This window comes from Paramormyrops kingsleyae, chromosome 10 (assembly GCF_048594095.1).
Source record: "Paramormyrops kingsleyae isolate MSU_618 chromosome 10, PKINGS_0.4, whole genome shotgun sequence".
NCBI lineage: Eukaryota > Metazoa > Chordata > Actinopteri > Osteoglossiformes > Mormyridae > Paramormyrops > Paramormyrops kingsleyae.
In genome coordinates this window covers 2,661,997-2,676,122 of record NC_132806.1, presented here as the reverse complement: position 1 = coordinate 2,676,122, position 14,126 = coordinate 2,661,997, and the positions used below count along the sequence as shown (strand labels likewise).

General features: G+C 40.4%; 1 protein-coding gene across 1 annotated transcript in view; it reads left to right on the top strand.

Moving 5' to 3' along the window:
* Positions 1-13,665, top strand: part of prkd4 (protein kinase D4) — a 28,819-nt gene extending 15,154 nt beyond the window's left edge. Inside the window, exons 7-19 of the mRNA XM_023826702.2 lie at positions 1,497-1,580; positions 3,048-3,201; positions 3,685-3,808; positions 4,222-4,299; positions 6,937-7,150; positions 9,700-9,728; positions 9,859-9,931; positions 10,823-10,929; positions 11,034-11,195; positions 11,815-11,913; positions 12,043-12,310; positions 13,007-13,092; positions 13,229-13,665. Of these exons, the coding sequence (XP_023682470.1) occupies positions 1,497-1,580; positions 3,048-3,201; positions 3,685-3,808; positions 4,222-4,299; positions 6,937-7,150; positions 9,700-9,728; positions 9,859-9,931; positions 10,823-10,929; positions 11,034-11,195; positions 11,815-11,913; positions 12,043-12,310; positions 13,007-13,092; positions 13,229-13,366 (1,616 nt within the window). The 3' untranslated portion in view covers positions 13,367-13,665. The remainder of the gene's footprint in view (positions 1-1,496; positions 1,581-3,047; positions 3,202-3,684; positions 3,809-4,221; positions 4,300-6,936; positions 7,151-9,699; positions 9,729-9,858; positions 9,932-10,822; positions 10,930-11,033; positions 11,196-11,814; positions 11,914-12,042; positions 12,311-13,006; positions 13,093-13,228) is intronic.
* Positions 13,666-14,126: the final 461 nt, after the last annotated feature.

The following is a 14,126-nucleotide window of genomic DNA, read 5'->3' as shown; positions in this document are numbered from 1 at the left end:
TTATAGACCTGGATCATGTCCCCCCTCAATCTCCTTTGCTTGAGGCTGAACAGATTTAGCTCAAATAACCTTTCCTCGTATGACATTCCTCTAAGACCAGGAATCATTCTTGTGGCCCTACGCTGCACCTTTTCTAAGGGCGCTATGTCCTTTTTAAGATATGGTGACCAAACCTGTACACAATATTGTAGGTGAGGTCTCACCAAGGAATTGTATAATCTTTACATGTATGTAACATGGTCATGGTTTTATTACTTTGTAATTAGTTGGTATGATACCTACGCTAATGCATTTGATGTAGCTAATTTTAGGTTAATAGTGGAATAATACAGATTTGCTGTAAGATTTCTTGCATGAGCGTAAAGGTCCCTGAGAGTTAGCAACCCTGTGTACACAGGCTCAGTGGTATTATCCTACTGCTGTCTTATCTACAACGAAAGCAAGTTAGGCCCATGTATGGATTAGTGATAAATTCTAGACACTTCAGCTAAGTAGTGCATAAAAAGCAATGACCTGAATAGTCATGCCAGAAGAAAATTATTAATGAATAAATCAGAATTTATTGCCTGCTAGTAACTGTTTATGCAGTACTGGGCAAAAGCCTTACATTTACATTATGCTGACGTCAGTGTAAAACTGTAATTTTATGTTTTTTTCAAAGTGTATTCGCTTACCATGTCAAAACCTCCACCGTCCAGTATAATGCTGTATTTCTTAATCATAACTACTAGCATTCCATGTTTTGTCTAATCAATGCCTTATGATATTAAGGGAGCTGCTGGTGAAATTATATGAATACATGCAATGGGAACCAAAGCGGTGTTCATCTATCCATCCAACTAGATATTAATGACCTTTTGTGGAAGTTACTTTTTATTGTATTACTGTTTATTACCCGTATAGGGAATACATATGATTTTGGGGACTGGTCCGCTGCTGCACACACTTACTTCTGAACCATTTGATAGGCCTTTTTCAAACTTTGCAGACACATTGTCTGGGTAATGGACTGGAACTGATTAAACTGTGAGACAGATCACAGCAAAACTGAAGGAGCACCACATAGTGATAGCATAGAAAAGTGCATTATCAGACATTTGATTCCATTAGGGCAGTAACTCAAAAAGTTTTTCATGGATCTTTGTACTGTTATGTCATGGAAAATGTTGGTCATAGTGAAAATGAAAAGGTAATACTACATTTTCTAGTTGATCCATTCAGTGACTGTAGAGATTGTAGAGGTTAAGGGTGTGGGAGGAATAAGGATTGGATGGGGGGGAGGGGTGATGGGGTTGTTTTGGGAATACAATGCTGTCGTTCCAGCTGCATCTTTATATTTATATATATTCTAATGTTGAATGTTTTTGGAATTAATATCCACTTACAACCCAGATAAATAGTTTTAAGCAAGTTTCTATGGCCTAAAACTTTGGCACAGTTCTACTGTTTATGCTTAGTGTTTGTTTCCTGGGGTAAACCCTATTCCCCTGGCACAGATTGCAAGTTTAACTGCCATCGCCAATGTGAGCCGCAGGTCCCCAGTGACTGTCCTGGAGAGAGGAGGACAACCAATGGGGAAGGTGAGACATTAAAGGGAGGTGGGTGGGGATGGGTTGTTACATCTGACCCTACTTATATTATCAAAGAAACAAACACGATTCCTACAGTTACACATGGATGAGGTTTGGTAATGTGAGGATGTTCTGACTGAGAATTGAACCTGGACTGTAGTGGTGAGAACAATATATCCTGACAATCAGAGACCTTCTAAGATAATGAGTCTTCCAGTAGGACAAAGGCTTGAAATGCACTTCAAAAAGTACCCAGAAATGGTGCTTACAGAGGAAATTCTGTTTAGAAATGACCAGCGATGAATCTACATCAGAGGTCCCCAACTAAATTTCCCAGAGGGCCAATCATAAAGCCGAGGTCCACCGATAGAAAAGTGCCAACCATGGGGTACATTACAAGGTCTGGAATCAATTGTATTTTGGTCTGGATGAGGACCAGAGTCCACCAGTTGGTGACCACTGAGCTAGATCTAAATCCCATTGCACACTTGTGGAAACGTCTGAAAACTGAAATTCCGCCGCCTCCGCTGCTATCTCCAGATTTGATTGTAGAAATATAATTTCTATGTAGGAATGCAATCCAAGATAATCAATATTTTTGAGATACTTTGATTAGTCAAAGCACATTTCAGATCCGTGAGCCTAAATAATCCAATGTCATCTCATTATAAGTCAGAGTTACCTCTACTTAGCCTCAAAGATAAGCAAGAAATTTTGCTTCATGATACAGACCCCTACCCTCAGATTGTGTGGCTAAGTCATTTCCACTGCCGCGCTGCTGAATGAAAAGGTTGTTGATTTTTAAATTAATTACCTATATTTTTAATTAGTTAGCAATGTTCCACTTCAAACACATTGGAAAGGAACAAACAGAGCTGGTTAGATGATGATGATAATAATAATCATAATATTTCTTGGTATTTGTCACCTGCTGAAAATCGTTGGCTGCCCCTAGCAGCACGCCCGCCCCTAAAAATATAACTGGCTCTGATTCCCACCTCGATTAGGTGCCACTGCTATCAAATCTGGGAGGTGGAACAGTGTGAAAAAAACAGTGGTTCAAACTGTCAGTGAAATGATGTAGGAAGGACATTGCATGCATTGCAAAAGGAAAAACTTTTTCCAAAGGTTGCAATGCCAAGTATTGAGTTAATAATCAAGTCAATAATTTCACCAGTGTCATTTTTCTTCCATCATGAAAGGATATGTTAAGTGTAATTGCAAAGTCCTGTAATTTTAATGGTTAAATAAGAATTGTGGAAACCAAGTTTTATCATCTTCAACCTTTAAGGGTAATTTGTGAGTTGTGCAAAGGTGCCAATACTTTTAATCCCATATATTTGTCTCATTTTATCTTAACAATATGCAAAATAAACAGCATTACAACACAATAAATACAGTGTTACCAGGCAGGGCAGAAGTGAAAACTGGCAATGGTTTGTGTCAGGTTTTGTGTGTTTAATTTTTTTGATATAGATTCTGAAGCAAATTCCATGGAGAAATTTGACATGTTTGACACGGACATATATGTGGATCCATCCAAATGTTTACCTCTGGATGTAAAGAATGCTGAGGTCTCTCTGAATCCGGATCTGACTGATGATTCTGTGGAGGACCAGCCCAAAATTAGGTAACGGGGGTGGGGGGGTGACAGGGAACCTGTAGATGTGGGGAGGCATCCAAACACTGTGGGTGTTTCCCAGTACTAAGGACAACATACTTGTGGTTTTGGCAAGAGTGCTCTCATAACTTGCCTCCCAAGGATGAACTTGGGACACAATGAATCATGGGATGATGTATCCTTGATATGTTATAATGGTGGGTTGGCAAGGGAGGGCTGGGTTGGAGTGACTTCACCTAACGTATTAAATTAACTGTAAATTAAAAATAAAATTGTTCTCCAAAGAGGGGGAAGGTGGTTGAAGTTACAAAAAAATATATATTGGGTGGGACAAGAGAGGATTTTCACCATCCTCCATAGTTCAGTTCTTGACTATTGAAACTGTACTTCATCAACAGAAGATGATATCACATGGGTATGCGGTAGCACCAGATCAGTCACGCAATAAATAAACTGGCATCATGTTGTTCTTCATGTCCTCTTTCCTTGCAGCCCCTGCTTCGGCAGTAACATACCCCTGATGCGAGTGGTTCAGTCTGTCCGCCATGTAAAGCGCAGAGACAGCGGTGTGCTAAGAGAAGGCTGGTTGTTGCACTACACAAGCACTGATACAATGGTATGACTTACTGCCTCACTAGTGGGAGTTCACTGACTTACATATTGATATGGACTGACTGGATCACTGACAAACCGATTCTTCTTCACTGATGTACAGTTATGTTTTCATTGACTTACACCATAGTATGGGTTTTACTGAATTACTGACATAGTGTAAGTTTACTGCTCTATTTATACTTTAATATGGTTTAAATGGCCAACTGGCACCATAGTATGGTTTACTAGCTCAGTAATCCAGTAATTCACTGACACATTTATGATAGCAGAAAATCTATACATTGATTGGTGGTATTGAAACAGAATAACACTGAGAAATACACTGCTAATGACTATTGTATATAAGTACATTTTCGTAGATGTACTTCGATACAATGAAAAATGATAAGGACTTAAATTCTCATTCTTCTTCAGAGAAAACGGCATTACTGGATTCTAGACACAAAGAATATCACTCTATACCAGAATGAGAACAGCACCAAGTACTACAAGGTTTGTTGTTGTGTACTTGCTTGTACTGCCTATACTGTAAGATTTAATTTATATTTTGTAATACAAATTGAAAGTGGTTCAGTCAAATTTGCTATTTTAATTTGTAATTTGCTGAAAACCGCTAAAATACAATGTCAAACTCAAACCCTGTGGGTCACATCTGGTTTGCAGCATGAAATAATTCTGATATCCTGCTAAAAATGGCCCAGGAACAGTGGTGTAATGGTACACAAAAATTGCAATTCAGTATAAACCTTGGTTTTGGGTTCAATTTTGGTGCAGAAGGGAAAACAGAAGTTGTTTTGAAATTATTTTTTACTAAAACTGAAAAAACAAACACAGTTAGGTACAGCTGGAAACCAAAGGCGATGTGTCTGACGTTGATGTGTCTGATTCAGGCCGGAAGGACGTTATAGGTAGTAGAAGCGTCACTGTCAGGAGGGTAGGCAGGATATCTAATTTGGGGTCTCCAGGCAGCACAGCCCAGGAGGAGTAGGGGAAATAAAATGTGTCATTAGAAAAAGTAGGGGAGACTAGAGGCAGTGCAAACAGATAGGTGAGTGCAGTATGTAAGCTCTGGCAGATAAGGCTGTGGTATAGGTGATAGATAAGTAGGAGGGAGAGGCAGGCATGGGGAGTCCCTGAAATGTCACCAAGTCTACAAGGGAGTGTGAAGCTAGAGTGGCAGCACTGACACTTCAGTTCATCCAAAGCCAATGGCATCGATCTCCACCCAGCTCTGCACCTCACACTGTAGGCCTAACTGGGGGCGAGCAGTTAGCTAGAGGTAGAACTAGAGTCCCTATAAGCTAAACTAAACAAGTGTATTTTTAGTCTAGACTTAGAATATTGAGAGTGAGCCTGAATCTCGCACATCTGCTGGAAGGCCATTCCATAGGTGCGGAGCTCTGTGAGGGAATAATAATAATTAATAATTAATAATTGATACTTTATTGATCCCCGTGGGGAAATTGTTTTTACGCCTCCCTCAACTTGCTCTTTGTAGAGCAAGCTGTCCGCGAAGGGCAGCCACCCGTAGCAGCGCCCAGGGATGCTCTGCAGCCTGCCGTAGTTCTTTCTACTCTAGGCAGAAAACCTAAGGGATGCTAATTTGCACATAATTTGCTGTTTCTGCCTTACTGCAGTAGTACAGACACTTGGGTGATGTCATCTCATGGCATGTCAGATGTGCTTCCAGTTGACATATCAGCCTTTGATATAATGAAGCCGACAGACTTCTTGGTCATATTAACTACACTCTCTCTCCAGTGCTGGTTTAATTTATTTGGAAGCCAAAATGTTACCAAACTGTTGATCATGACTGTAGCCAGCCGTGACCAGCTCAGGGTGGTGTGTGACTCAGTGGGCTAAGTCTCTGTGCCTGTGATCAGAAAGCTGCTCATTCCAGTCCTGGCCTCAGCAGAATAGTCACATGTCCGTGGCCCTTACCTACTGACCCTGTGCTGTGACCCCCAAGCTTACTCTCACCTGTATTTGTGTCTCATGGAGAGCAACCTGGGGTAGGCAAAAAGAGAATTTGCCCAGAGGGGTTAATAAAGTATTACTGTTTAAGTCAAAGAAATAAGGAAAACTGCTTGTGAATTTAGGTTCTACCCATGTCAAGAAATGTTTCGTTGTGCATTTTGAACCGAGAATGATGTAACTGAATAGCACAGGCTGAATACGTGTACGGTTACAGCCCTACTCGGGAAGCAGGGATGGTCGGTCCTGTGTGAACCTGCACTACACATTTCCCCTTCCTGCCCCTCCCCCACAAGTGAGTTAGCATAAAATTCTGCATAACATGCTAGTTGTGATTTGGTTGTTTTGGTTTCCTAGGACTAAACTCAGCCTATTGCTCATTCATAGCAAGGATCCAATGGTTAATGTCTAATAGAAGCGTATGTGAACTTCAGAGAGGTTTTTGTATATTACTGTTCAGTTTTATTTAAAAAGGGAATTTTCAGGAATAATGCATACTGCAGAATTCACATTTGTAAATATTATTTACAAATAATACGGATTTCAACCAAATAACTGCAAAATTTGGGTCATACTGTTATTGACTAAATAAATAAAGTCCACAAATTCGTTGGCGGTTTTTAACATGGCCTTTTCAGTGGCGTTTGGGATCCCTGCTCTAAAATAAGAAACGTGTTCTACTGTCACAGCATTCTGCTAGTCAAACTAATTTGAAAGCCCTCTTAAGAAGCTTTTCCATCATTTCTGTAAAAGAATTTAGGGATGGATGGATTATATATCTGGCTCACAGGAATCTGAATAATCTCCCCTATTTTGTTCTTCTTCTACAATGTCCGCAGATCATTTACAGTTGTTTGTACATCACATGCAGTTTTACGTCGGTGCAGCACAACGATCATGTCCTCAGATTTGATCTCCAGTGTGTTATTGTCTGGAGACAAGTGGCTTCCTGTAACATAAGTTAAGCTTTTTAGAAGTCTGGGGCCTTGATGTGAGCAAAGTGCAATATAGGCATTTCAAAACAGATTTTATTTTATTTTGATTTGTTTTTTTAAATTATTTTTATTCAGTGATTTATAAAGTTCTTTGATTTGATTGGGAATCTTGATTTTTTTTATGTTTAAAAAATAGTCTTACATTCAAATGACCTTCTAGGAGCTGCCTCTGTCTGAGGTGCTGCAGGTTCAAGGGGAGGGGCATCTGTCCGTCCCACCATCGTCATGTGACAGTGGCCATTCCTTCGAGCTGGTGACGGGGACAGTGGTGTACTGTGTCCTGGCGGGAAAGGCCAGCCCAGCTTGGGAGGCAGTCATTCGACAAGCACTGATGCCAGTGCATAAAAGTGGCCACAGGGGGCAAGACTGCATGGGTGAGTGAGATGTTGTTAAATGAAATGTAGATGATTTAGCGGAATGTGACATGCAGTTCAGTTATGGTTATGACTATGGTTCAATGAAGATGACCCAGAGGGTGAGATTAAATATGTGTGAATCATATAAGGTTCCTCATTGGAGGTCAGTAATGTTGAGGGTTTGGTTACCTGGAGCAGTTTATCAAATATGCATCTTAGCATAAATGCAGGCAGGCAGCCAGGGCTGTGCGACGCCGCTGTGGTGCCCTTGGCAAGCCTCACTGCCATCCCCTGCCAGCTGCTACCACCAATGCCGAAATCTGCAAACCATAATAATGAAGAAATAAAGATTGCTCATTGCTTAATACTATACGGCAATGGATGACATAATAATAAACAAAACAATCATATATCATAATTAAAAATAAACAACTACTACTAATTAAACTGTTTAATAATTTAATAAAAACTGTTTAATTAGTAGTAGTTGTTTAATTGCTAAAACACTAAACCCCATTCTCGGAACAAAATTCTTTTATCTAATCAACCACTCATTCTTCTTATCTCTAAACAAAACTCTGAACATAATCTCATTCATCAAATCACATTTTGCACCATGGTGTACTTTGATGTAAAAAACAAAATACGGGCTGCAGAAGTTAAACACAGCCCACACACAACATGTGTTTCTAAATGTGTGAAGTAGCCAATGGCTGACTATAACAAAGAATACATGCTGTTTGAGAGTGCAAGTGCCTAGGTGAGTCGGATTTCGATATCATGGTACAGATGGGTCACAACAGGGAATTCTTTCCTCATTGCTTATCAAGAGAAAAATGTCCTTTGATACAGACAAAGTTCTCTGTCCTGACCCAGCACTGAGACATGTACGATGATGAGGCTGAATGAATATTGACGGTTATACATTTTATTGTACTGTCTTTCATTTAGATTTTTTTTTACTGATCTTTGCAGTAACTTTTTGGAGTGCTTGATACTGCAAATTACATATTGCTTTATGTTTAGTTGTATACAAACTTTTTGCTAAACATTTTTTTTCTTTATTATTTTTTCCAATTATGCAACTCAAAATGTGAAAGACCACAACCACAGTGAAATTGGCGGGCAAATCGGTGCCCTCTCAGAAGTTCCCTTAATTGCCCTGTGCCAGCACTGCAGAGGGTGTGAGTACTTCTAGGGGTGCAAACATCACATAGCTGTTCTGTGCTAGCAATGCAAAGGACGCAAGTACTTCTAGAGGCATAAATGTTTTGTAGCTCTATTCACTTCCGCAATGACCCATGCACTAACAACTATCATCAGACCAATAATAATAAAATAAAAAATAATAATAATAAATAATAATAATAATAATAATAAATAATAATAATAATAATAATAATAACAATAAATATATATAAAACTAATATATGTTACTCCTAAAAGTATTTATTTTCAACTTTATTAGGAGCATCGTTGTTTGTCTTTGTGTGTTTGTGGGGTTGTGTGTATGTTTGGGGGTGGGAATGTGTGTGGGGGACAGGGAATGTGCGTGTGTGTGCACGTGTGGATTAGGATTACTTTGTGGGGTTCAAATGTCTCCCATATTGTAATAAAAACCAGATTTTTCTGGTCCCCACAAAGATCTGTGAATGCGATCAAAAAAATAAAAATGCCAAAAGTCTCGTATTTTGCTTGATTATTTATGGTTAATGTTAGGTATGGGTTAAGGTAATCATGTTGTGATCACAGTTATCCCCATAGAAATGAATTGAGAGTCCCCCCAAAAATATACTTGCAAACCTGTGTGTGTCTTTGTCTGCCATCCTGCTAGAGGTGGGAATTACTCCTGACCTGGCATTGTTACTGTATGTGTGTGCATAGTGCATTCATGTATGCTTGGGTTACACAGGCATGCAAGGGTTATTGGGTAAAGTAGTGCTTTGTCAGAGTGATCAAAAAAACATTATATCCTCCTGAGACCCAAGGAAAAAAGTGTCTTTCAATTTTAGATTATTTGTCTTTGGAGGAAATAAGACATCTTACAATTTAGATTTTTTCAAATTTATTTTTATTTTTAATTCCACAGCATGTCCTCTTTAGTGTACAACAGGAATAAATATGTTTCCTAACATCAGTGAAAAGATAGATGCAAAAATAAAATGTCCACTACAATGGACATAAATGAATGGGTGGGATCTCAGGAGGATATAGGTCAGTCATTCAATATTTCTACACTTCAGTGGATCATAAACTAAACAATGCTTTTCTATTTCAGTTTCTTTCAGATGTTATAAAGCAAAAAAAATATATATAAAAGCATGCATTGCTCTCTATTAGATAACTTCAACAAATTACTAAATGGATGCAAAATCAAAGACTTTCATTTCTGTCTGGCACTAACCATGTATTCCTTCACAATACTAAACCATAGAAAGGTCCCCAATGAAAACCCTGCATTCCCATATCACAGAGACTAATCTAAACATCCCGACACCATGAAAGTACCCAGTTTCTGTTGTGCTGTTGTGAAAATATCTAAGATTTGGTCTTTATTCTTCTAACAGATTTGGGAAGTCAGAGTGAACAAAGAGAGGTAAGTGGTTAAAATTGACTATAAAAATTGAATTGCTGGTGGTGTTGTGGGTTATAATTGAACTGAGAAACAACATACACTGTCTATCAGATGTAAAACAGTTAACAACAACGTGTGCTTGTCTTTTCAGGACATCAGTGCATACTACCAGATCTTCACAGATGATATGCTGGGTTCAGGGCAGTTTGGTATTGTATATGGAGGTGAGTGATAGTGGGCTTCAATCTTCTTGACCCTGAGACATACTTTTCCTGGCCAAAGGCCAGCCATAAAGTCTTATACAGTGGTGCCTGCGGTTCACGAACACAATCCGTTCCAGGAAAGTGGTCCCGAACCAATCTGTATGCAAACCAAGGCAATTTGTCCCATAAGAAAGCATTGAAATTTGATTAATTCATTCACAAGCCTACCAAATGATAATTTAAAATAAATTTTCTGGTTTTTATAGTAAAAACTTTAAAGAAAAACACAATATAGTGTGCCGACGGGCGGACTGATGCATCGCGGGAGCAGAGAGAGACATGGAGACTTGCTTGCCAGGGAAATACAGTCCTTAAAGCCCATGTATTGTTGTTGTTGTTAATGGTTTAATTTCTCTATTGTCACGTATGAGTTTGCCCGTGTCGTGTGTGTACCTGGTCCAATCCTCGCGTGTGTAAATCTTCCACTGTGTGTGCATCTTGCAGTTCGGTGTCTGACAACCTTGTGTTTCTCGTCTCTATATTTGGGTTCGGTGCTCGTTGGTTGCCTGTTGTGGTCATTCTATTTACAATTGCACGTGGGGCATGCTGGGAAATGTGCCCCGCCAGTACTACACTAGTATAAAAAAAAGGAATCTGGTCGAGGAATTTGTTTGTCAACCAAATTTTGTATGTGAACCAATGCATTTTTTTCACTAAATTTTTGGTTGCAAACCAAATTGTTCATAGGCCAAAGCGTTCATGAACCACAGGCACCACTGTAGCACAATGTGTGGCTTGTTTCTGCAATAAGTATGCTGGGCAGTTACTTAAAATGGAATCATAAAGGAGCAGCGACCTTGCTGGGTAACTTTGGTCCTAACCTGTGTGAATGTGTGTGCAAATTTTGTGCAGGTGCGCACAGGCAGTCTGGGCGAACGGTGGCTGTCAAAGTCATCGACAAGACCCGCTTTCCAACAAATCAGGAGAGTCAGCTGAGGAACGAGGTGGCTATACTACAGGTCTGGCAGTAGGATTTGTTTCTACACATATATATGTAAGTTAAAAGATGACATGGTAGATGGATATTTGAAAGTGTTCATGTCATGCCTGTTTGTCTGCTTAGAATCTCGCTCACCCAGGGGTGGTTCACCTGGAAGGAATGTTTGAAACCTCAGAGCATGTATTTGTAGTCATGGAGAAGCTGCATGGTGACATGCTGGAAATGATTATGTCCAATGAGAATGGCCGACTCCCAGAACGCAATACCCGCTTCCTGGTCACACAGGTGAGGCTCTATACCACAAGTACCAGCAAGGGAGGCAACACTGGTAGTGCCAAAATCAGCCCCGAACACCCCGACCCCTAAACACATATAGTACTCCCTAATAGGGATGTGTCCCTAGCGTCCATACTTAAATCTATACCCTTGCATACCACAAACACTGAAAACAAACTTACGGCCATGGAAAAAATGAAGAGACCACTCTATATTTTTAAACAAATCTGGATTTTTAAATCCTGCTTTAATCATGGTTCAGCTGGCAGGCTACGCTGAGCAGCAGGTTGCTTTCAGGTTCAATATTTCTAATTCAGCAGTACACGTGAATAAGGTGAAGCAGGAGACACTGGGAGCGACCAGAAACCAGTCAGTTAGGGGGCAGAAGTGAATTTGTAATGTCAGAGATGTATAGTTTACACCACATACTCATAAATTCAGAAATGAGTGAAACAAAAAATTGTGCTATGGTCTCTTAATTTTTTCCGCGGCTGTATGCTTCACTATAAACATATCTCTTCTTGTGTTTGCTGTTAAATTTTAAAAGACAAATTCATTGAAGACATTCTTGAAACCTCCTCTGTTTAATGAAAGCATTTTACATGATTAACTGTCCTCTTCCCAATAGATCCTGGAGGCCCTTCGATACCTGCACTTTAAACACATTGCTCACTGTGACCTAAAGCCAGAGAATGTCCTTTTGGCTTGTGCAGACCCCTTTCCTCAGGTGTGTGCTAATCACCACAGATACTGTACACACTGTGCACCCAATATGTTGGAATACAATGGGCACAGTTGATATGCTTCTTCCTTTCTTCACCTCTTGTCCTGCATCTCTCCCATTGGCCCTTTGCAGGTGAAGCTCTGTGATTTCGGTTTTTCCCGCATCATCGGTGAGAAGTCTTTCCGCCGCTCAGTAGTGGGTACACCAGCCTACTTGGCCCCTGAGGTCATCAGCAGCCTTGGGTACAACCGCTCGTTGGACATGTGGGCGGTGGGCGTCGTGCTGTACGTCAGCTTGAGTGGTACCTTCCCCTTCAATGAGTATGAGGACATCGGCCAACAGATTACCAATGCTTCCTTCATGTTTCCCCGACAACCCTGGGCAAACATCTCCCTGGAGGGTGAGGGCTTGCGCCAAGTCCCGTGGGTGACTAGTCTTAGTGTTATATCACAAATATGCATTATGTACTTCAAATAAACAATGTGTACTACATATTGTTAATCTGAAGTACATATTGCTTATTTGTTATTTATCTATTTGTTAGACTTAAACTGTGTGTTGGTTTAAAGAAAAACATAAGCTATTATATTTTTAGTTTTTAGTTATCTGTTTTTCTTTAAACCAACACACAGTTTCAGGAGTGATTCAAGGTTACATTTCACTGCATGTTGTACGTGTATAACTGTGCATATGACAAATAAACTTCTTGAATTGACCTGACTGCTGGCCATCGTCAGACTGGTGCATCTGCATGCCACAACAAAGTTATTCAGTATATAGTTGTAATAATAATGACAATAATTATAATAATATATAGCATATAACTTTGATGTGGCATTAAGTTAGAAAAAAGTATTACTGTTTAGGACTTGTAGCTTAGGACTTGTTTTTTGACTTGGTGACTATCTTGACATGAGATTTGCCTGTTTTGACTTGGGACTTAACTCGGAACTTGAAAGGTAATACTTAAAACTTACTTGTTACTTGAAAGTCAATGACTGTCGTTTCCATTTTCACCAATGTTGTGGTGTTGGCAGCCAGGTCAGGGGAGGTAAGCACTGTAGTCACCCTCTGACACCACTCTCCCCCTTATCAGCGGTCAGCCTCATCACCAACCTGCTACAGGTGTCCGTCAAGCGCAGGTTCACTGTGGGAAAAGCCCTAGGTCACTCCTGGTTACAGGTGAGCTTCTTTGCCCTGTAAACCTATACGAGAGTTGAGCCTCAATTAATTAGCAATCATCTCAATCTGCTCTCCAGCATTTCCAGTTGACAAACCCTGAGAGGCTCCATCCTGAAATCTGTAATATCTCCTGTAGGACTTCCAGCTGTGGTGTGACTTGAGAGAGTTCGAAAGGCGTATGGGCCTCCGCTATCTCACACATCAGGACGACGGGGTGCGCTGGCAGAAGCACGCACAGGAGAAGGGTCTCGACTTCCCCTCACAGCTGGCCTGAGTTCCCAGCAGCGAAGGAAGTAAGCTGTGGTGGCCTGAGCACACGCAAGCACACAGACTGTGCTGTGGTATGGGGAGAAAAATAGAGATGTCTACATGATGTGGGTGGAGATGAAGGCTTAGCCTGTGGTTTGAAGTAGAAGCCTTAAAAATAGACGATAAAAACAAGATGCATATCTGACTCATAGATATGGTACTGTATAAACTAGTTTAAACCATTTGATGTATGATGAAAACCTGTTTTTTCATTTCATTTTTAGATAGAAGCTGTCTCTGAAAAAGCTTCTGAAAATAAAAACACTTAACAATAATTTAAATACAAAGGTCTGTTTATTGGGGGGGCGGGGGGGGATGAATGAAACCCCCCAATTCCTACTCCCCTGTGTGCCTGTGTGTGCGTGTGTGTGGATGAAGAATTTGGTTTAGGGAATGAGGAGAGGCAAATGGATAGATCAGTTGTCTGGATATATCCGTGGCTAACCACATCTCCATGGAAACCACCATACATTCACAAATTCTAGTGGTTACCTCCTTTCCTCATAAGTCCAATAGTGTCCATGACCAACTATATGAAAGGGCTTGAATAGGGAGTTGCCAGTTGGCAGAGTGAGAACTGCAGGCATATTAACTATGGATGGCACGGTTCATGAAAAAAAACCGAACTGTTCGGTTCGCTTGTCTCGGTTCGGAGCATGCATGCGTCACACGGTTCGACGGTTCATGACATGCGCAATGTAGCCTCGTGCCCCATATGTGACGTC